Below are 24639 nucleotides of genomic sequence, written 5' to 3' on the forward strand. Positions count from 1 at the left end.
ATTCAGAAGCTAGAGATCTGTGTAGAGACTGTATCTAAGTCTATAGAGCACCTTCTCTGGGGCCTCTGCTGGATTTTCCCCAGCCCTCCTCCAACACACACACACACTATATTTACAGCCACTACTCCAAGTACTCAAAGTATTCCAAGCCTTGTCTTCTGGTTTTCCTTTTTCTTTCTTTTCTCTCTGACTTCCAATCAAATCCTGAGTTCTTCCTCCAAGTGTTAGCCACACCGATGATGCCCTTTGGGACCCACTATCAGTATAAAAGCCACAGCACACAGGTTACTACTCTAGTGTCCTGTCTTGTTTATAAACCTCCTCTAGTTTGGGCCTGCCATTAACTCCCTTCCATTGTCTTCAGTTGGCAAAATGAGCGGCTTTCTCGAGAGCCTAAAACTATATGACCTGCTCAACCATACACATTCTTCATCATCTTTCACGAAGTTACCTGAATGATTCTTTCACATTTTGCATCTACAGAGTGTTTAAGATATCTGAAAACCTCACACAGATATACATGCAAACAAAACACCAATGCACATTTAAAAGACATAATAAAAATTCAAGGGCTGGAGAGATGGCTCAGCAGTTAAGAGCACTGAATGCTCTTCCAGAGGTCCTGAGTTCAAATCCCAGCAACCACAGGGTGGCTCACAACCCTCCGTAATGAGATCTGATACCCTCTCCTGGTGTGTCTGAAGACAGCTACAGTGTACTTACATATAATAATAAATAAAAATCTTTAAAAAATATTCAAAGGCTGGAGCATGCCTGTAAATCCAAGCACCGAAGAAGAGAACTCAGGAAGATTGGGAGTTCAAGGACAGCTGGGTCCACCTGTGCTATAAGATACTGTCTCAGGAAAGAAAAGTAATTCAAGATATATTTAAGTTTCTTATCTATATTTAAATATTTTACATAAAGCTAATAAAGACTTCAGTGGCTAGAGTCAGTTTTTCAGTTTGCTCCCTTGCACTGTGTAATTAGTGGCACAGAGCATGTTGTACTTATGAAATAACATGAAATAACAATGAGAACTATTCAAGATTTTTTCTTCCCTGTCTATAAAAATATCTGTGTACACAAAAAATATTTTCCTTTCTCCTTATCTTAGCCACTCTGCACACCAGCAGCAGTTTGTTCTGATAGCAAGAAAAGGAAAAGTATACTTGTTGGTACACAGGGAGCTGGAGAAGTAGACGAGGTAGAGCACTGGCGCTAGTACCCAGGTCCCATTCCCAGCACCCTCAGAACAGTTCCAAGGGATCCAATGCCGTTCTGACCTCCGTGTGTCCTCCATGCACATGAGCACGGACATACAGCCAAACACCAATATACACAAAAGTAAAAAGAAATAATAAATAATAAATAGTTGGCCTTGGTAACTGATTTAGAGACGAAGAAAAAATAGAAAAGTCTCCTTTGGTTGTTTTTTGTTTTGTTTTGCTTTGTTTTTAAGATTTATTTATTTTATCCAGAAGAGGGCATCAGATCTCGTTACAGATGGTTGTGAGCCACCATGTAGTTGCTAGGATTTGAACTCAGGACCTTCTGAAGAGTAGTCAGTGCTCTTAACTGCTGAGTCATCTCTCCAGCCCCCTTCAGTTGTTTATATTGCCCTTCACTACCAACTTCACTAAAAAATTGGCTGCTGAATTAAAATTTTGGCAATAAACTGTGCTTAAGTTTTATTGTTAAACTAATTTATTTTGTATATATGAGTAGAGTACACTGTTGCTGTTCCCAGACACACCAGAAGAGGACATCAGATCCCATTACTGATGGCTGTGAGCCAACATGTGGTTGCTGGGAATTGAACTCAGGACCTTTGGAGAGAGCAATCAGTGCCCTTAACTGCTGAGCCATTTGAGCCCTGTGCTGAGGTTTTAAAAGACTTGTAAGATTTCTTCCTTCAGAAATATGTTTGGAAAATCTTATGTGACAATTTATACTTCCGAGCAGTTTAGTAGTAATTTCAAGTTGAAGACATTGTGCAATTAAAAAAATTTTTTTTTGACCATTGCAGATTAAGTTGCTCAACCCTCTGAGACTATATATATATATATATGTAGTTATAGTTTTATAAATTTATATAGTTATATTTTTTCCTAACAGGCTCCGAAATTCTGGGACATTTTTAAATTATTGATAAATTCTTTAGCAAAACCTTAAGAAGAAGCAGGGGCACAGGGGCAGTCACTTTTAACATTTTCACTCACGGAAGAAAACAAAAACAAAAACCAAAAACAAAAACACAACAAAACTCTCTTCCTCTGGGCTTCTTCCCGCCGGACAGTTCAAACGAAGGGGCGCGAGATGGCGGACTCCTGATTTCTGACCAATTGCAGGAGGCGCTTTCGCCCGAAGTTCTCGCCCAGAAATGTATCAAGGGCTGGCCAATGAGGGCGCCACTATTTCAGCCGCCGGCGGCCGATGGAAGAAGAAGAGCAGCTATTGGTCGCCGCCCGCGGTGACTGGCCAATAGGAGCTCTCTGAGCCGCCGCTGCGCGGGTGGGCGGTGCGCCGGAGGGCCAGAAGAGTTGCTCGGCTCGGGTGGCTGCGCGGCCGGGGATGCGCGGTAACGACGGCGGGAGTCGCGGTCGGGGCGTCCGACTCGGTCCCCGCAGGTGAGGCTGGTCCCTGCTTCGTCTCCGGCTTGGGGACTCTGGGTCTCCCCGTGCTCTGAGCCTGGTCGCGGGGCCCAGTGAGGTTGGCTGAGGGCGCGCTGGGTCCTTCGGTCGGGGCTGAGCACCTCGACCTTCTTCGGAGCTGAGGAAGAGGGGGGGACTCAGGAGGAGCTGAAGCGGGGTTCGGCTCGCGCCGATTGCGGACCCTTACGGAGTAGTTCCCCGGGTGCTTCCCGCGCGGGTCGAGCCCCAGTGGCTCACTGACCCTGGTTGCTCGCTGTTTAACAGAGCTTAACTTTCACCACAGCCACCACAGCAGCAAGTATTTTCTTTATCCTTTTCCGGCCGTGAGACGGGCTTGGACAGACAGGTTGGGAAACTTGTTTTTGGTTCTGCAGCTACTAACAGGGAGAGCCTGGCTCTGAACCCGGCTCGGACTGGATCCCCCTTACTGGGGAGCCGTCGCTCCCGCCTTCTGTGTTTATGGAAACCAAAGCATAGCTAGGTGGGCGGCTGACTTTTCTTCGTGGCGTTTCTGTGACTTAAGGGGCTCGTACGAGCACGAGCCCGGGACTTGGGGGAACGTGTTCATTGTTTTTGTGATCGAGGAACTAAGTTGTAAACTTTAAATAACAGCCTATAAGAAGCAGTGTTCAGAGTGGACAGTTGTGTGCCCCTAGAGTGCATCTGGACGTAACTTAGGCATGTTTGTTTGTTTGTGACGGTCTCCCTCTGGAACCCGGACTGCTCTCAAATTTGAGGCAATCCTGTCTCTAATGATGGAATTACAGTTTGAGACACTATGCAATGCGGAGGTGAGGGGTGGCTTTTTAAAAAAGATAATTCTTGTGAGAAGGTCGTTGACCTTTAGAGCCATATTAAAAGCATCTGTTTACATGATTTTGAGTAGTGAGGAACTTCATTTTTAAAGCATATCACCTTCTTGCATAAAAATTTAAAATTGATAGGTTGTTTTCTAGAAGTCGACTAGAGTTTTAGTAGTGAACAGCTCCGGGTATGTTCTTGATTGTAGCTTTGGTTTATCCTTTGGACTTTTTTTCCTTGTGTTTTTGAGAAGTAGAAGACACAATCAGTATTATTTAGCACCAGCAATGGCAGTCGATGCTGTGTGGACTTCACTGCTGCTGTTATCTTCTAGTTGAAAACAGAACTGGTTGCTCTCTAGACATGCCATGGGAGGAAGTTTTATTTTAAAATACTGACCCGGGCTAAAAATTATAATAAGGAGAAAAACACCTGCATTTATTACTTAGATCTAATGAATCTTAGACTTTATTTTTTAGTTAATTAAATTTATTGCTTAAAATGAGTGAGGCCTTGCTAAATAGCTCAGGCTGCTTGGAAACCTGTGTTTGCCTTGTGTATGCTAAGCTAGTTCTACGCTGGCAACCCCCAGTCTCACTTTTGGGTTTTCCTCACAGTTAAATTTTATCTTACAAATGCCAACATGTCTCCTGGTGAGAATGTCTTCTGCCGCTTGGCGAGAGCAGATAGGGGGTAGTGGTGGGGGTGGGGGAGACCATATGCTTAGTGTGTGTGTGTGTGTGGGGCCTGCATTCAGCCCCCCCCCCCCAGTACCACATTACCAAAAAGGGGCATTTCTGTTTGTCCTTTGTCACTTTTGATGCAATGAAAGATTAATATTACCTGTTACATACAGTGTTATATTTGTTTTGGTAAATGTCTATATGCAGGTTGAGACACAACCTGGAGATTACTTTTGCATTCAGTAATTAGGCCTCTTTATTATTTTGGCCTTTCTATTTTGGAACTGTGATTATAGGAAAATGGTTGTAAATGGTTTGTTTTAGTTTTGGAGATAGAGTCTTACTCTTTAGCCTAGGCTTGCTGATAACTATGTAGCCCAGGCTGGCCCAGAATTCATGGAGAACCTTCACGATTCAGAGTTGGTAGCCAAAACATTTACTGTTAGGATTTTTTTTTTAACCCTTGTTTTGCTAGTAAAAGATCTTAAACAGAAATTCTGAAAGACTTGTATCAACTACATAACATTTTTTTAAGCTGTTTTACTATGTTTTATAATTACTATATCCCCAGCGATGGCTCATGAAGCAATGGACTGTGATCTTCAGGTACCATCAGATGGTTCTATAGAACAAGCCACTCCAACTGAAGTCGTCAGCCATGGTGCACCCCTTCTCCAGCCTGCCCCTGCCGAACCGGTCAGTAGCCAGGGCGGAGCACTTGTTCCCCCTGTGCCTGCTGAAGCGGCCAGCAGCCAAGGCGGACTGCCTACGCCACAGCCTGTGCCACCAGCATCCATTGATTTGACGGAGGACGTACAGCCCTCAGAAGAAAATATGGAGATTGTCAATCCTGGAACTTTGGAGGAGCCTGGTCAGGGATCTGGTGCAGAGGAGCATGGTCAGAGATCTGGTATAGAGGAACCTGGTCAGGGATCTGGTGCAGAGGAGCATGGTCAGAGATCTGGTGCTAACCGTGCTACGGCAGTCTCAATGAACAACTTCATCAGTGGGCTGCAGAGGCTTCATAACATGCTGGAACTGCTGAGGCCTCCGCCTTCAGACCACAGCGGGGGGCCAATAAGAGCGAGGAGAAGATCAGGACCCATTTTGAGGGCAAGAGCTGGAGGGTCTCAGAGGCCTGACAATGCCAGGTAAATATACGTTAAGCGATGGATGCCACTCTGAGGTATGAAGCTCTAGTGCCACCGAAGTTAATTCTTTTCAGAATTCCCACATCCTGTTAGGTCAGTTAAAATGAGCGCTTGCCTTGTTTACTTTAGTATGAAGATGGGTTTCAATGGTGTGCTTTGAAAACTAGAAGCAAGTTTATCAGCAACAGTATGTATTGATGGTTGGCCTCTTATTTTTCAAACACATGTGAGGTGTGTGCACGCCTGTGTATGCATGGGTGTTGAGGCAAAGTCAGCTGAGTCTAGGACTCTCCCATATGGCTACTTTAGCTAGCTCACTGGCTCGGGGGATCTCTTATCTTCCTGAGTCACAAGTGGCCCTCCTGTGTTTACACATGTTCCGCCTGGCTGGACTCTGGTCCCTGTGTTTGAATGATGGCAGGTGACTTACCCCTGAGCCATCCATCTTCCCAGCCATGGTGTATGCCCTCACCTTTTAAGATTTTTTTTTAAATGCTGGGGATGGTGGTGCATGCCTTTAATCCATCCCATCACTTGGCAAAGCAGATCTCTGTGAGCTTGAAGCTAGCACAGTCTACATAGATCCTGTCTCAAAAATAAAAATTTTAAATTTAATCATGTGGTAGTGAACCAAAGAATAAATGTCATAAGATGTTGAAAGAATGTGGATTCTGGCCAGGCGGTGTGGTTTCTGGCTGGGCGGCAGTGGTGGCGCATGCCTGGAGCTCACTCTGTAGACCAGGCTGGCCTTGAACTCAGAAATCCGCCTGCCTCTGCCTCCCAGAGTGTTGGGATTACAGGAGTGCGCCACCACCGCCTGGCTTCCCTGATACATGTTTAAGCAAATTCTACACTAAATTCTTATAACGGAATTTTCTCAGGACAGGTGCTTCCGGACTTCTGAACTATATTTTTTGTTCTTTGTTTGAAAGTAGGTGTTTTTTGTTATGTTGGCTTTTTTTTTTTTTTTATATTTACTTATTTGTGTGCATGAACATGATTACACTTATTGCCAGCCACAGCATAGAATTAAAGGTTAGAGGACAATTTGCTGTTCTATCCTACCATATGAGTCCCCAGCCAAACAAACTCAGGTGGTTGGCTTGCTCACCAGCGTTGGGCCGAGGTTTTTGGCCAGTTGACTTTGGTGAATTTTTTTTCCCCCCGAATGAGATAAAATCTTACTCTATAACTCGGGGTGGCCTGGTAGTACCCTTGTTTCCACTTCCTGAGTGCTGAAATTATAAGTGTATAAGCCAATGTGCTGGCTTCTGAATTTTCTGAAATTTAGAGGAATTTCTCACAACAGTGTTTGCTGCTGACTCACCTGATAGATACCGTGAGGCTGCTTCTGCCTTAGACCAGAAGGTCAAAGTGGAGGAAATTAGTGAGCTGTTCTTTACAACAGACCCTTAGGCAAAGGTCACAGACTCCTCCTTCCTCTTGATCCAGCAGCCAGAGCCACCATCTATTTATTAAATATTCTAACTCTAGTATGGGAATCTGAATTTTACCCCAGAGATACTGATGAACAGGAGAGACCCGGTAGGAAAGGTCACGCAGACCAGAACTGCAGGTGGCAAAGAAAAGCTAAATGCATTCATCAATTCGAGAAAAGGGTGGGCTGGAGAGAGGGCTCAACACTTAAGACCACTGGCTTCCAGAGAACAAGGGTGTAATTCCTAGTACTCAGCATGACAAATAACAGTCTCTAACTAGACCCAGTTCCAAAGGATCTGATGCACTACATTCAGGTGGTACACAGATACACATGCAGGCAAAATGCCATACACTTTTTTGTTGTTGTTTTTTCGAGACAGGGTTTCTCTGTATAGCCCTGGCTGTTCTGGAACTCAATCTGTAGACCAGACTGGCCTCGAACTGAGAAATTCACCTGCCTCTGCCTCTGCCTCCCAAGCACAGTATTGTTATTAATCGGGACATGGATCGGTTTCACGAAGAAGCCAGTGTGTCTCCTGATAGCAAGTCCTATCACTGTGGCTATGGCGATCTTGACTTGACAAACTGCAATATCTGACCCATGTTTGTGGGATGGCAGTTTGAGAGCGTAGAGACGCATAGCTTAGGAGAGACTTGAACCACTTAAAGTTTTTGTTTTTTGTTTTTTTAATTGTTATATTTAAGTACACTGTAGCTGTCTTCACAGAAGAAGGTGTCAGATCTCATAGAGGGTTGTGAGCCATCATGTGGTTGCTGGGATTTGAACTCATGACCTTTGGAAGAGCAGTCAGTGCTCCCACCCCTATCTTGTCTTAAAATAAACAAACAAAAGAGCTAAGCTTAGTTAAGAACAGGTAAAAAGGATTCATTAGTTTTAAGAAACCCCTGGGCTAAGGCGCCAGCTTGGTAGAGTTTGCCTACTGCGCACTAAGTCCTGGATTTGATTCCCAGCCACACTGAATTAGGAATGCTGGCTCTGGGAAAGTGGATCAGGAAGGTCAGAAATTCAAGGTCATGCTTGGCTACAAAGCAAGTTAGAAGCCAGCTAGGGCCTATGAACAAAAAAAAAAAAGGAAACAAAAAACCTGGATATGATGATGCTCTCTTTTAATACCAGCACTTGGGAGGCTGAGGCAGGTGGACCTCTGAGTTCAAGGCCAGCCTATTTGGGGCTACTTAGTGAGACCCTGGGTTTTTTGTTTGTTTGTTTGTTTGTCTTTCTTTTCATAGAAGAGGGGATGGAAGGACACAAAATGTTCTTATAAGGTTCTTATGAGTTGGAGCCAGAGATCCAGCTCAGGACCTCTGGACCTTACGCATGCTAGCACTGTACCTAAGAATAGCAGAGTATGCCAGGCTGTGGGAGCACATGCTACCCAGCACTGGGGAGGCAGAGCCTGAAAGATCCTTCTGTGAGTTCAAGGCCAGTTTAGTGAGTTCCAGGGCGGCCAAGGCTACACAAAAACAAAACAAAACGCAGAATAGGGCTATGGGAAGTTTTCTCCTTAGAGTAGTAAAGGAGGAATTATTAAAATTTGAATCAAGTTTTCTTAACTGAGAACTGGCCAGAGGCCTATAGTAATCTAGGGTGTGATTAGTAAAACATAGCAAGTGATTCTTGGTGCTTTTTATAGTGGTGTCCATTCTCCATCCTCTGTCCAGGCCTTTGGTATCCCTGAAAACAGACTGTTGGACAGCCACCATTGGGAGCTCAGTGCTGAAGGAATACAAAGCCTGTTCTGAGAGAATCCTCTCTGTGATCTGTTTGGTGGATGAGTTCCTAAAAAATCCTATAATTAAATGTAAAAGGGAGTCTGGCCAGGCGGTGGTGGCACACGCCTTTAACCCCAGCACTTGGGAGGCAGAGGCAGGCAGATTCCTGAGTTCGAGGCAAGCCTGGTTTACAGAGTGAGTTCCAGGACAGCTAGGGCTACACAGAGAAACCCTGTCTCAAAAAAACAAAACAAAACAAAATTCTATCCTTTTTTAAATATATATATTATATATGTGTGTACACATATATATTAATAATTTTTAATACTTTAAATTGTGTGTCTATGTGGAGGTCTGTGGAGGTGTGTGCATGAGAGTCCAGGTACCCAAAGAAGCAGGAGGTACTGGATCCCCTAGAACTAGTTATAGACAATTGTGAGCCTCCACGTGGTGGTAGGGAATTGAGCCCTGCTTCTCTGGTCTGGAAGACCAATTAAGTACTCTTAGCCACTAAGCCATCTCTCTAGCCCAGTTATATTTGTTTCTAAGTGCACAAACGTTTGCCTGTGACTGTATATATACTACATGTATTCCTAGTGCCCATCAATGCCAGGAGGGACATCAGATTTCCTAAACTGGAGTTACAGATAGTTGTGAGCTGCCATGTGGGTGCTGGGAACCGAGCCAGGTCTTCTGTAAGCACAAGCGCTGTTACCAGCTCTCCTATCCTGTAATCTGTTAATATTTACTCGGCTTTCAGTGGAAGCTTTGAACGGCCTGGAAATAGACTGAAGTAGCTAGAAACTTCTGTGATGCTGTCATGGAGTGTTCTTATATGGATGGTCCATTGTGCCATAATTCTTTTGCTCTATACACATACAGGTATATGCCAAATACACGATTATATGCCTACCTGGTAAGCAGGTCTCAGCCTTACCCACCAGCCGCTGCTCATGATTCAGAGACTAGGAATCCACCATCAGGTACTGACTCTGACAGTGACAGCTCTGCAGAGGATGAAGAGGTTGTTGCCCAGGCAGAAGAGCCTGAAGCTGACATTCCAGGTCTGTTTTTCATCCAGATTTGTATTGACAAAACTGAAATCCATAAAGCATAGATAAATCTCATTGGCTATGGTGATGTGAAAAGGACTCTGACCTGACATACATTTTTGTGATTTGTCCTCCAACAAGCAAGTCAGTCCCTGTGTAATGGCACATGGCACTCCCTTTCTGGTTTTCTGAAATGATCTGCCTGAGATAGTCACCAACAACCACACTAATGAAAACAGTTATGTTTCATTAATGTAAATGAATATAAGAATCCTTTAACAATGACTGGACCTGGGGCTGGAGAGATGGTAAGAACACTGACTGCTCTTAAACAAAAACAAAACAACATCAACAACAAAAACCGAACAATGACTGTACCAAAAGTAGGCTAATATCTCAATGCCAAAGTTCAGGGGTCATTTTAAAAGTCAAAAAAAAAATTACATCTTGTTAGAAGGGGTTGGAATAACTGTAACATCTGTCTTTTTTGCACAATTAGCAGTGTTTTCCAGGCACAAGACAACAGTTACTGAGTATGCTTCCTCTGGTTGTTTTAGTTTTATGTTGTAGCTTGTACAAACATTTAATTATTTTAGTTACTACATCTTGACAATGGTCAGGATAATGGATGGTCCCAAAAGTGTTGCCCAGGTGGGTGTGTGGCCTGAAGGTTGAAAAGTGTCTGGGCAGACACAAAATAGAGTCAGGACAAGAGAGCATTGCCTTAGTCACTTGGTACATTTGAGAGAGTATGTTGTATATTTAAAAGTTTTGTGTGCCCATGTTGTTGGCACAAAAGTCTATAATATCATTTGGAGGGGATGTGAATGCAGGGTCAGTTTGGGCTATATAGTGAGACTGTCTCAAAGGAAAAAAATGATAAATTCAGCCATCTGAGTTGTGGTTTTCTAGTCTTAGTATAGTGTTATAATATAACATGATATGTTTATGGATTTTATTTAGCAGTTGATGTTAAACTGCTAGATACCCCTAAAGTAAATGTCCTGATTAAATTTAAAACCCATGTTTATGAGTGCCTATACATATGTATGTTTACCATGTATACATGCCTGTGGCCAAGGAGGTCTGAAGAGGCCATTGGATTCCCTGGAACTAGAGTTATGTAGGTGGCTGCTGGGAACTGAACCCTGGTCCTCTGAGAGAGCAGCATATGTTCTTACTTGCTGAGTCATTTCTCCAGATCCTCATTTTGTCTTTAAGTAGGAAAAAAAAAATCTAGCTGGTATTGTAGCACTAATAAGAGAGAAATCACCATTTTATGACTTCAAATAAAATTATATTTAAATTGAGCACAGTGCCACTTGCCTTTAATCTTAGCTCTTTGGGAATAAAGGGAAGCAGATATATTTTTACAAAGACCCTAAATGGGTTCTAAAACTGTTAGGATTAAAGCATATGTTTAATACCAGTACTTGGGATACTGAGGCAGGCGGTCTCTAACTTCATGCCTGGCCTACAAAGTGAGTTCTAGGACAGCCAGGGCTATATAGAGCCTGCTTTGAAACAAAACAAAACAAAAGAAGGGAGTAGCTCATCAGATACAGGTCTTTTCTTTATGATGTTCTCGAATCCTAAAAATATAGAACTTTTATTTTTGGAGTAAAACAAACAAACAAAAAAAAAAACGACTTGAATATTGTGGTTACAACTGGATAGTGAACTGAAAAAACAATGAAATTGGTTGGATTCATTCTTTATACTACGAAAGAGAATAGTTTACAAGTGAATCAGATTAGCATATAGAATGAGCTAGTTGTAGTTGACCATGCTGGTAGTCTCTTGCTGAATAGGATGGGCGGGAAGCTCACAAGGTTAAGGCAGTCTCAAAGTTACATCCTGTTGCAGAGAAGGAAAACAGAGATAAGGAGGTAGATGGCTTTTTAGGAGCAGTGCCAAGGCTGGGCTGATTCCATGTGTACACACAAAGGTATACCAAAAAGGGTGAGCCATTCTGCTGTTAGAACAAAGCGTGCGTATTGAAACCAAAACCAAGGCTCAAGTAAGGAAAACCTTGCCGGGCTGTAGTGGCACACACCTGTAATCCCAGCACTCTGGGAGGCAAAGACAGGCGGATTTCGGAGTTTGAGGCCAGTCTGGTCTACAGAGTGAGCTCCACCAGGGCAGCCAGAGCTACACAGAGAAACCCTGTCTCGAAAAAACCAAATCCAAAAAAAAAAAAAACCAAAAAAAGAAAGTAAGGAAAACCTTGGCATCTAGAAACAGCAAAATGTAAAAGTGTCAGTCAGTGTCTTAAAAATACAACAGTGTGCAGCATAAATACTTTTTGTGGTTCTCGTTATATAAAACGCCCAGAAAGGGTTGTTCAGAGGCTGGCTAGGCCTGCAAATCTACATGGAAGTGATACTGAGTGAACATACGGAATTTTCCATAAGTAGTAAAAATGTTTTATTTGTAGATGAGGTATTTCTCAGATGACAAGGCCAACCTCAGATTCAGGCTCAAGTGATCCTGCTTGTTTTCCCAAGTGGCGGGACATTAAAAATGTTTGCCATTCTGCCTGGGTCCTAGAGCTGTGTTGAACTAGAATGTGATGGTGGCTATACTGCTCTCAATGTCACACTAAGTCAAACTAATATAAAAGTTGCGTGGTACAATGAGTAAATCATTAGCCAAATCCAAGATGTAAGGCATTCTAGGAAGTATGTGGCCAGATTTCTCCACGTCGGTAGCAAAGAGGGAAATAAAGTGAGTTTGGAAGGATTTGTAAAACTACAGGGAAAAGGACAAGAATTAATCAGCTGTATGGAACAACTATAATATAACCTATTATTAGGTGATATTAATAAATTACTATTAATTTTTCAAGACATGTTAATGATGCAATTGTTTACATTGGGGGGGTGGAAGTCCTTAGTGGTATTGTAAAATATTTGACAAGTGTATTGACACTTTAAGGTTAGTCTGGTATAGCCAGGCGGTGGTGATGCAGGCCTTTAATCCCAGCACTTGGGAGGCAGAGGCAGGCAGATTTCTGAGTTCAAGGCCAGCTTGGTCTACAGAGTGAGTTTCAGGACAGCCAGAGCTATACAGAGAAATCCTGTCTCAACAAAACCAAAAAAAAAAAAGGTTAGTCTGGTATTTGAATATTCACAAAAACAGTGGGGTCAGGGCTTAGACTTTGTGAGGTTTTTATATTCTTTAGATTAATTTTATTTGTACCCATGTGTTATCTCTATATGGGTATATTACATGTTTGCCTGCTACCCAAGAGGGTGTCATGTTTCCTGGAACTGAAGTTAGGATGGCTTTGAGCAGAAGTGACCAGGGCTCTAAACCATCTCTCTCTTAACGCCTGCATTGCTTTTTAAATTGAGGGCTGGATATTTGTGGGGTTAGTCTACTTATGGAATATCCAAAATAAGTAAATAGTAATAATCACAGTAATAATCACATTAAATAGTTGGGATTGGCATCCTTTTTTGAGGAATCTATAAATACTATGAATTCAGGTGGATAGCTGCAGTGAGGCTCTCTCCTGCTAGTCTCTCATAGCTAACTTGTGTCTTTTATATATGCTCCCTGCTCCTGTTTCTGGATGCACCGTAATAGAACAAGGAGTTGTTTCAACAGACCAAGAAGCTACATCTGTCACAGGAGGTGATGGAGCCCCTAAAGAGGTAACCTAACCTAACCAATGTTGTCTTCACAAAAGATCTCACCTGGAGGTTTAAACTCAGAGTCCTCTATCTTTGGCCTACAAAACACAAGGGTTGCAAGCATGTGCCACCACATCCAATTTGAACATCCTTTTAAATATGTTAAGATTTCCATTTTACATGAGGCTTCAGGTTAAATCAGAAAGCTTTGAAGGCTGTGTGGGTGAGAATTTCAGATGCAGTTTCAACTTCAGCTATTTACCATGCAGTTGCTCCCTGCTGTCCTGGAACTCACTCTGTAGACCAGGCTGGGTTCAAACTCAGGGATCTGCCTGCCTCTGCCTCTCAAGCTCTGGAAATAAAGGCGTGTGTCACCACCATCCGGCCATGATTGCTTCCTCTAATGTTTTAAAACATTAGGGTTTTAAATAGAATGTGATTACAGTGTGATTTTTAAAAAACCCAAAAAACAAAAACCCTGTTTTGGGGACCATGGTCTCACTATGAGGCCCTGGCTTTACCTGGATCTCACTGTATAGACCAGCCTGGTCTGGAATTCACAGAAATCCCCCTGCCTCTGCCTCTCATTGAAGGCATGCACCGCCCGACCTTGCACTGCTGTTTTGTTTCTTCAGACAGTTTTGTTAGGCAGCCCAGACAGGCCTTGCTTTACTGTCTGTTGTTTCCTGTCACAGAACACATTTCAGTCAACTCCTTGGTAGGTCCCCCCTCTCCACTTTTTAAATATTTTCTGATATAAGTCAAGACTTTATATAGTTATCTTAACAAATTGCAGTGAGTATAATCATGAGATATATTTCTTGCAAAGGTTGCTATATAAAAGGAAAGGTGTTTTACTTTGGAAATTTATGCAGACTGTTGCAGCACCAATAAGCGTGTCTAGTTTTCTTTTCCTGTTGAGACAGGTCTCCCTCTTGATTCCTGCCTGGTTCAGGAAGTAGCTCAGGGTGTCTCTGAGTTTGTAGCGATGCTCTTGTCAGCCTCCCAAATGCTGATACATCTGGGGATAATAAACACACATCCCAGTAGTGCTTGGAATCATCAGGTAGCGATTTATGCCAGTCTACTAAATAAAAAGTTTCTTGAGTTGCAATTAGTATCTATAAATAATTGCTTTATTGATCAGTGTTTATATTTTGTAAGATTTTTATGGTCTCTTATCTTCCTCTGACTGGAATAAGTTGAATATTTTATGGCTGTATGAATTGATGATCAGTTTATTTTTGCATGTATAAAGAACCTCTTGAACAAGGATGGCATTCATAGACATGCTGATGTGGAAGAGGGAATACTAGTAAATGTGGCTTCAATCCTAGACAAAGAACAGTAAGTGGGCTGGAGAGATGACTCGGGTTAAGAGCACTGACTGTTCTTCCAGAGGACCTGGGTTCATTTCCCAGCACCCACATGGTGGCTTATAGCTGTCTGTAACTCCAGTTGTAGGGAACTGACAACGTCACACAGACATACAGGCAGGCAAAACAGCAATGAATATAAAATAAAAACAAATCAGTTGACATACATATATAGATATACATATGCATGCAGGCGAGCTGGTCTTCCCTAGGAAGAGCTCACCAGTTGGTTATCCAGTACCAAATGGTCAGCTCTGAAAACACATACAAATAACATTATGTGGGCTGAGCAGGTTGTTTATATTCTATACACACACACACACACACACACACACACACACACACACACACAGATTCATAGAAAAAAAAGAGGCCATAAATTTGAGGTGGGAGTGCACATGGTTCAATGCTAGACTAGGTTGTATAGCAAGACCTTGTCTCCAAAAAGTAAAAAGAGCCCACCTACTACCTGTTGTTGGTTGTCATGGTAGCTACCAGAGTGTTTTTGCTTCACTTTCTATAGCTTTGGAAAAGAAAGATTTTTTTTTTTAAATTAGTAGGTCAGAGAGATAGGCCTTCTACTGGTAAAGGCATTCTCAGGGACCCACTTGGTAAACAGAGAACCAAGCCCTGAAAGTTGTCTTTTTAACCCCACATGAAATGGATGGATAGATGGATAGATGGATGGATGGATGGATGGATGGATGGATGGATGGATGATGGATGGAAACAAAACTTGTGCCAGGTGTGGCGGTGCACGTGCTTGTAATCCCAGCACTCAAGGTGAGAGAGTCCAATTTGAAGCCAGTATGGTTCTGTATTCAGGCCCTTTCTCAACAACAGCAAAAAAAAAAAAAAGTCAGTATTGCTGGCAGGTAGCTTGGTGGTAGAAGACATGCTGAGAATGTCTAAGGTTCCACCCCTAGAAGTCGATATATACAGTATACAGTGTAGATCTTGTCAGATTGTATTTTATGAGTGACGTGTATCTGGTAGGTGTTGCACATTCTTTGCAGCTTTTTGTTCAGGTTTATATACTTAAGTACTTAATTGAACTCATTTCAACTTCCACCCGGCAGTCTCCTCAGAAGCCCAGCGGTCTGCCTTCTGTGGAAGATGAAGAAGGGGAAACTTGCACAATATGTTTGGAGCCATGGACCAGTGCTGGGGACCACCGGCTCTCAGCGTTACGCTGTGGGCACCTCTTTGGATATAAATGCATTTCTAAATGGCTCAAAGGACAAACACGAAAATGTCCTCAGGTAAGGGCCATAAATGAGGACTCTGTCTTAAGTCAGAATTCCTAGAACCATATTGATTGTGTCCCATTGGACTCTTTAGTGCAACAAGAAAGCCAAGCACAATGACATCGTTGTCCTTTATGCCCGATCTCTGAGAGCTTTGGACACTAGTGAACAGGAGCGCATGAAAAGGTAAGTGAGGGCTGGGGACAGCTCAGCAGGATGAAGGCACGTGCTCCCAAGCCTTCCTGGGCAGATCGAATTCCCAGGCCCTGTATGGTGGAAGGAGAAAGTGGAAAGCCTTAAAAATAGATGAAGAACTGCCTAGCTAGAGTCTCTTCGCTGCTGCTTTTGTTGTTTTGTTTTGTTTTTTAAGACACGGTTTCACTGTGTAGCCCTGGCTGTCCTTGAATTCATTATGTAGGACCAGACTGGTGCCTTGAACTCAAGAGATCTGCTTGCCTCTGCCGCTGCCTCTGTCTCCTGAGTGCTGGGATTAGAAATGTGTACCACCAGCTGGGCAGTGGGGGCACAGGCCTTTAATCCCAGCACTTGGGAGGCTGAGGCAGGCGGATTTCTGAGTTTGAGGCCAGCCTGGTCTACAGAGTGAGTTCCAGGACAACCAGAGCTACACAGAGAAACCCTGCCTTAAAAAAAACAAAAGTGTACCACCTCTATCCAGCTCTTTTTACTTCTTTTTAAGCATGTCTGATAAGGAAATTATCAGTCTTCTTTTGTTAGGACTCTGGGGTTTTACCTACTTCTGTTTTGGGATCTGTGAGAATCAATGATATGGTCTCAGACAGTTACTTACATAATCATCTTATGTATGATTTATTGTATATGCATTAAACATGTGATGCTAAAGCCACACGGTAGTGGAGCCTCATTAATGTCAGCAGTTAGGAGGCAGAGGCAGGCAGACCTCTGAGTTTGAGGTCAGCCTGGTCTACAGAGTGAGTTCTAAGACAGCAAAACAAACAAACCAAAAAACCCCAAAAACTACAGTAGGCCTGGTGGTGCATTCTTTTCATTCCAGCACTCTGGATTAAAGAGTGGCAGGGCCAGGCAGACCTCTGGGTTTGAGGTCAGCCTGATCTACATGGATAGTTATGGCTACATAGACCCTGTTTCCAAAAATAAAATTAAAATGTGGGGCTGGGGTTGGGAAGTATAGCAGCTTGGTGGTAGAGCACTTGATTAATTTTGCAAGGCCTTGGGGTTTTTTTCTTAGCCCTGAGGAATGATGGCCTGGCCTGGCATGGCTTTTTGTATTGTAATTGCATCCCTTGGGAGGATAAACTCAGACAAGAGAATTGCTGCAGGCCAGCTGTGGAGGGCCAGCCTATATAGGCTGGTCCTCATTTCTGACCATGGTTGAGAATACTAGCTGCTCTTGTAGAGGACTCAGGTCCATCCCAAACTGGACAACTCACAACCATATTTAACTCCAATTCCAGGGAATCTGATGCTCTTACCTGTCCTGCAGGAGACCTGCACACACATGTATATACAGAGAAACCCTGTCTCAAAAACCAAACCAACTACCTAAGTAAAACCCTCCCCCCAAAACAAAAATAATAATTAATGAAAAAATAAACTTGGAATTCAACACAATAATATCTCCATATTTATTAAAATCTGAGGCAAGAGAGGTGACTCAGTGGCTAAGGGTGCTTTATGGTCTTGCAAAAGATCCAAGTTGGATTCCCAGCACCCAGTTCTGGTGGTGCACAGCTGCCTGTAACTCTGGCTCCTGGGGATCTGATGGGTACATACACTCATGGGTATGAGAGAGAGAGAGAGAGAGAGAGAGAGAGAGAGAGAGAGAACACCAAACCAAGAAAGAAAAAGATGATTTGAGAACATTAAAAATGGTGTCACTGGGCCTGGCCGTGGTGGTGCACGCCTTTAATCCCAGCATTCTGGGAGGCAGAGGCAGGCGGATTTCTGAGTTCGAGGCCAGCTTGGTCTCCAGGACAGCCAGGGCTACACAGAGAAACCCTGTCTTGAAATAAAAAAAAAAAAAAATGGTGTCACATTAGCCAGTGAGCTGGCTCAGTAGATCCAAGCCCTTGCTGTACAAGCCCAGTGGCCTGAATATGATTGCTAGAACCCCTGATGGACAACCCACTCGGAAAGTTGCCCTATGATTGCCACATGTATGTGGTGTGGCACACAATCACCCACATTCTCATACAATAGGATTTTTTTCCCCCAAATGGTGACATGTTTGTGGGAGATAGAAGCAGGTAAATCACGAGTTTGAGACAGGCTGGAGACCTAGCTCAGTGGCACTTGGCCTGCACACACACAGCTCTGGGATCCATCTATGACAAGAACAAAAGAAAATAAAAATTTCTAGCAAGTTCCACACTGCCTGTGCCACATAGAAAAAGAAAGAAAAAAAAAGGAAGACTAAAGTTTAAAATACCCACCATTGAGAAAGTTCCGGATATGATCATTCACATTTTGCTGGTAACATTTGAATGTAAATATTTAAATACTTAGAGCCGGTGGTGCCATTTGAGAGGCCATTAAACCTCTAAGAAGCCAGGATTAGCTGTCGGTAATGATTCACTGGGCAGGGAGGGCCTCAGGAGTTAACTTACTCAAATTCTAGCCTGACCCTCTACTTCCTGATGTCAGAACTGTAAGTGTCAGGGAGCCACCTGTTGCCACATCACCTCATGCTGTCACCACATGCTGTGTGCCAAAACAAATCTTTCCTCAAGGTGTTCCTTGTTGAGTATTTAGTCACCACAATGAAAAAAGTTAATTTATAAATGTCGAGCACCAATATATAGTTATCCTACTCCCAGGAAGTAGTTCTTTAAAAAAGGATATATGCAAAGGTTTATTTGATGAAAATTATTTATATGTTATTAATAATCTAGCTCAAGTAGAATAATCAGTTGAGTAAATTGACATCTATGTAGCATAATATTAGACATTGCTAAAATGGTTAAAGTGCACACATGTCAATAAAAACATTGTGACTACATTTTTGTATGTCAGTTTTCCTCTGTGTAGCCCTCCTTGGCTGTCCTGGGACTCACACTGTACCTTAGTACGCAGCTTCTATCGAATCCTAACTTTCTGATATTTTTGTTTTAGGCCTTTCTAAAAAGTCAATCCCAGGCAAACAAGCATGTTTTTCTGAAGGCACACTGCTCTGAAGTGGTTAGATCATGGACTAGACCCCATGAGTTCTTTTGGAGAGCAACTTGGGCAACCTGCAAAAAAGTCTGCTGTGTTACCAGACTCAGCCCGAGTTTGTTTCCATGCAGATGTTCTCAGCACCTCCTGTTCCTGCTTGTCTCTGCTATTTTAAGATCAAGATGTAGCCTCTAATGATCTCTGAAATTTGTATTTGTCAAAGTGGTTTTTAACTCTGAGGTCTAATTTCATGGATTATCAACTGCTATAGCAGGATTTATTAGAATCTGGGTTTTCTTTTTGTACAAAGTTTTCATTGCTGTCTATGTCTTTTTTTTTAATTTTTTAATTCGATATATTTTTATTTACATTTCAAATTATTTCCCCTTTTCTAGACCCCCACTCCCCGAAAGTCCCATCAGCCCCCTCCCTTCCCCCCATTTTCCCACCCAACCCTGTTCTGGTTTTGGCCTATACTGCTTCACTGAGTCTTTCCAGAACAAGGGGCCACTCCTCCATTCTTCTTGTACCTCATTTGATGTGTGGATTATGTTTTGGGTATTCCAGTTTTCTAGGTTAATATCAACTTATTAGTGAGTGCATACCATGATTCATCTTTTGAATCTGGGTTACCTCACTTAGTATGATGTTCTCCAACTCCATCCATTTGCCTAAGAATTTCATGAATTCATTGTTTCTAATGGCTGAATAGTACTCCATAGTGTATATATACCACATTTTTTGCATCCACTCTTCTGTTGAGGGATACCTGTGTTCTTTCCAACTTCTGGCAATTATAAATAGGGCTGCTATGAACATAGTAGAGCATGTATCCTTATTACATGCTGGGGAATCCTCTGGGTATATGCCCAGGAGTGGTATAGCAGGATCTTCTGGAAGTGAGGTGCCCAGTTTTCTGAGGAACCGCCAGACTGATTTCCAGAGTGGTTGTACCAATTTGCAACCCCACCATCAGTGGAGGAGTGTTCCTCCTTCTCCACATCCTTGCCAACACCTGCTGTCTCCTGAATTTTTAATCTTAGCCATTCTGACTGGTGTAAGGTGAAATCTCAGGGTTGTTTTGATTTGCTTTTCCCTAGCTGTCTATGTCTTAACTCGAGGATTTTGTTCCATGGCCTGGCTTTTTATTTTCTTTTGTTGTTTGGAGATGTGGTCTTACCTAGTCCAGCTGGCCTTTCTCTTGGTAGACAAGGATAATTCTGAAATGCCCCTCAACCTTGTCTCTCTTTTAGTGATTATTTACATGATACACATGGGATGGGTATTTGATCAGCATGAGTATATGTGCACTAGTGTATGCCTGGTGTTCTCAAAGGACAGGATCCCCTGGAACTGGAGTTCCCGACTGAGCTGTCATGTGGGTACTGAGAACTGAACCCTGGTGCTATATAAGAGCAATACATGCTTTTCATTGCCGAGTCATCTCTCCAGCCCTCTTTTCTTTTCTTTTCTTTTCTCTTTTCTTTTCATTTCTTTTCTTTCTTTCTTCCTTCCTTTCTTTCTTTTTTTTTTTTTTGAGGTTTATTCATTTATTTATTTTATGGGAGTACATCACTGTCTTTAGACATACCAGAAGAGGTCATCAGATCTCATTACAGATGGTTGTGAACCACCATGTGGTTGCTGGGAATTGAACTCAGAACCTCTGGAAGAGCAGTCAGTGCTTTTAACCACTGAGCCATCTCTCTAGCCCTATTATATATAGTTTGTTTTGTTTTTGTTTTGTCTTTGCTTTGAACTAAAGTCTCTGCTGCCCAGGAATGACTCTTTTGGGGGGTGCAGGGAGGGTTGTTGTTTTGGTTTTTCTGTGTAGCCCTGGCTGTCCTGGAACTCACTCTGTAGACCAGGCTGGCCTCGAACTCAGAAATCTGCCTACCTCTGCCTCCCAAGTGCTGGGATTAAAGGCATGCACCACCACCGGCTGGCCATTAAGCTTTAGTGATTCCCTTGCCTCAGCCTTTCCTGAAGTAGTAGTAGTACAAGCATATGTCACCATGTTCTGACTCATTTGAATTTCTCCTAAATAAATAAGGGCAGACTTGTCATTGCAGCTTTGATACCATTTTCTCTGCTGTTTCAGTCCAGTGGAATTTTGTTCTTGTTTTTGTGTTTCATATTTTGAAATTATCTTTAAGTATATGCATATTCATGGTTGTACAATGTTATTTTTTGTACCTATTCATGCATTTTGTGTTTATTCTAATTGGCCGATTGTTGGCATTGCTTAGTATAAACTTCCTTGTCTTTTAAAGCCTTTTAGCTTTGTTAATTTGATTGCCATTTAGTTTGCATTCTTTGTGATAACCAACAACAGTTTATTTTCTTTTACTCCAATAGATAATCTTGGTCTTTTAACGTTCAAGTGTAATCTTGTATAATTTGCCTTCGCTCAAGCAGTGAATTGGTACTTTCCCTCATTTCCCTATGCTATTTCCGTCTCCATTCTGTAATAGAGCTCCTATTTCTGGCTTCCACTGCTTGCTTTTAGCATCAAACCCAGCAGGCTGGCTGTTTAGCCCCATACACTACTAGAGAGATTATTTTGTGCTTTATTAAGCTGCTGTGATGTACTTACATAAAGTATGTATATCACAACATGAGCTTACTATGTCAGCTTGCTGGGAAGTCTTCAGTACCTTTCCTAATACTCCTCTGTCCCCGGCTCTTCCCTTCTAGTGATTTACAGAATGAACAAATGCTCAGGAAGCAGGCTGAGCTCGAATCTGCACAGTGCCGGCTCCAACTTCAGGTCCTCATTGATAAGTGCACTAAACTCAATAGCCGTGTCCAGGTGAGTTTGTCCTTCCTAATTTAAAAATCCTAGAATCAGAATTAAAAAGAACAGCAGCTTAAGAGGAATCTAAATATTGCTTAGGTTTATCTCAATGATAGGATATTTGCCCAAAACCTATGCTTATATGAAATCTATGAGGACTTCAGACATATAACAACTATTAAAGATTTTCCCCCTAATATTTAATAAATCTCTGCATTCTTTAGTTCATTTCCTTGGTAAAATACTCTAAAATTCAGTTAAGATTCATGGTAACATTTTCATGATTGGCAAGAAATCTTTTATCCAGTCAGCAAATAATTCTGCTGGGCAATGGTGGCACACATCTTTAATCCTAGCACTTGGGAGGCAAGGGTAGGCAGATCCCTGTAAGTTCAAGGCCAGCTTGGTCTATGGTATGAATTCCAGTATAGCCAGGGCTACACATAGAAACCCTATCTTAAACAAAAAACCAAACAAGCAAAAAAGCAAAAGGGAAAAAAGAAAACCAAAGAAGGGAGGGAAACATTCAACTTAAAACGTCTTTTACGTGCTAGGACTTGGAAAAGCTTGTTGTGCGACATCAGAACCCAGCCATGCTGCAGTACAGTGGCTCTCAAGCACTTTGCGGGAGCTGCCTACCCTCCAGCCAGAGCCAACGTAAATACAACTCAGAAAAGACCTTCACGATATCTCAGACGGGAAACTGCCGAATCCTGGCCTACTGTGACGGTCTGAGCTGCCTGGTGGCATCCCAGCCCTCTCCGCAGGCTTCCTTCCTTCCAGGTAAACAACTCAGAACCTCATCTTTGCCTTCATCATTATTTACTACTTAATTCTCTTCCCTTTCTGAAGAATCTTGATGTCAGTGTCAGTGGTGGTTAAGGACTGGTAACAGGCTATCAACTCACTTTTGTCTGTCTGTCTGTCTGTCTATTTAGTGCAAGTACTTCAGGTGCTACAAAGATGCCTTTCATAGCTTGGCATGGTGGCACATGCCTTTAATCCCAGCACCTAAGAAAGCAGGCATAGACAGATCTCTATGAGTTCCAGGCCAGGCCAGCCTGTTCTGCGTAGCAAGTTCCAGGCAAGTTGGGCTACATAAAGAGATCCTCTCAAAACAAAACAAAAGGCCATATCTTTAATAGTTGGGCCTGCTGTCACACACTTGTAAGGCAGCCTTCAGGAGGCTGAGGGAGGAGTTAGACCACTGTGTTCTATGCAGTGAGATCCTGCTTCGAACAATTAGAAAATGTCTCTTTCAGCTACAAGTAGTTCTTCAATTACTACAAAAACTTACCAATACCAGTAACAATGTCAGTGTGAGAAAGGAGGGACATGGAAGTGTCTGTCCTAGTTACTGCTCTAGTCCAAGGAGAAAAATATTCCATGTGTATCATTTACTTTACAGATTCATTGCACTATTTTAAGAAAAACCTCCCCAGAGGTTAATTCAAATAATTGCAAATAAAAGAACTTCCAGAATATAGTAATCATTAATGGGGAGCGGAAGAGATAACTCAGTGGTTACGAGCTCTTTCCATTCTTTCAGACAGGAAAGTGGTACTCTTTTGAAGTTTGATAGTTTAAAGTTGAGCACCTGTGTTAGGCAGCTTACAACCACCTATCACACCACTTCTAGGTCTAGGAAATCCATTGCCCTCTTTTAACTTCCATGGGCACCCACATTCATGTGCATATACCCTTCCAGAGATAAACACCCAAAACTAGGGCTGGAGAGATGGTTGAAAGTAGTGAAGTTCACTAGTGGACAGTTCAATCCCAGGCACCCACGTAGCAGCTCACAGCCGTCACAGCCAGTAACTCCCGGTCCACGAGATCTGCCACCCTTTCTCTGGCCTCTTGAGGGCACTAGGTGTTCTCACTGTGCACATCATACATAGGCAAAGTATAACTATAAATGACTCTTAAGTAAAACCTGACGTTTTAGTTTCTCCAGCCCTTTTCTCTGTTCTTTATTGTTGTTATCCTTGAATCCTGAATACCTCTTTTTAAAGGTAGTGTGCTTGATATTTGTCCAAATGGCTTATTTTGTCTATTTGAGACTAGGTCTTACTGTATCGGCCACGCTGGCCTCAGACTTTTAATAATGCTAGAATTGTAGTTATATCTTACCATGCCCACCTGACTCAATAGCTTTACTAAAATACAAGTGTCATAAAATTAAATTGTATAAATTTGTAATATCTTATCTATCTTTTCTCCTTCCACTCAATCATAGGCAGCTGCCGATCTGCTTTTTTTGTTTGTTTGTTTGGATTTGGTGTTTTTGAGACAGGGTTTCTTTGTCCTGGAACTCACTTTGTAGACCAGGCTGGCCTCGAACTCAGAAATCCGCCTGCCTCTGCCTCCCAGAGTACTAGGCTTGCAGGCGTGTGCCACCACTGCCCGGCGCCAATATGCTTTTTGTCAGTGCATGTTCTAGAACTTTATATAAACAGCATCAGACAGCAAATGCTTTTTCTTTTTAAGATACATTTTTTGTGTAAATTAATAGTTTATTGATGGGTGTATGTCATTTTATATATATATATATATATACTTGGTAGATTTCTTTGTTCATCCGTCTCTTGATGGATACTTGAGATGGATTTTGCTTTATAAAAATTCTTTCTTTTTTTGGTTTTGGTTTTTGGTTTTTTTCAAGACAGGGTTTCTCTGTGTAGGTGGTCCTGGAACTCACTCTGTAGACCAGGCTGGCCTCAAACTCAGAAATCCGCCTGCCTCTGCCTCCCAAGTGCTGGGATTAAAGGCATGCGCCACCACCACCCAGCTATAAAAAAAATCTTCTAAACATAACCCTAAGGTGCTTGGCATGGTGGCGCGTGCCTTTAATCCCAGCACTCAAGGCAGAGGCAGGCAGATCTCTTGAGTTTGAGGCCAGCCTGGTCTATA

At 42.5% G+C, this 24639-nt stretch overlaps 1 protein-coding gene across 1 annotated transcript in view; it reads left to right on the forward strand.

Moving 5' to 3' along the window:
• The first annotated feature begins 2493 nt into the window (after nt 1–2493).
• Rfwd3 (ring finger and WD repeat domain 3) overlaps nt 2494–24639 on the forward strand; it is a 33805-nt gene continuing 11659 nt past the window's right edge. The window contains exons 1-8 of the mRNA XM_052166191.1: nt 2494–2630; nt 4710–5289; nt 9346–9527; nt 13107–13174; nt 15609–15791; nt 15871–15962; nt 21627–21741; nt 22281–22509. Coding sequence (XP_052022151.1) covers nt 4712–5289; nt 9346–9527; nt 13107–13174; nt 15609–15791; nt 15871–15962; nt 21627–21741; nt 22281–22509 — 1447 coding nt within the window. The 5' untranslated portion in view covers nt 2494–2630; nt 4710–4711. The remainder of the gene's footprint in view (nt 2631–4709; nt 5290–9345; nt 9528–13106; nt 13175–15608; nt 15792–15870; nt 15963–21626; nt 21742–22280; nt 22510–24639) is intronic.

This window comes from Apodemus sylvaticus, chromosome 21, assembly GCF_947179515.1.
Source record: "Apodemus sylvaticus chromosome 21, mApoSyl1.1, whole genome shotgun sequence".
In the NCBI taxonomy this organism is placed as follows: domain Eukaryota; kingdom Metazoa; phylum Chordata; class Mammalia; order Rodentia; family Muridae; genus Apodemus; species Apodemus sylvaticus.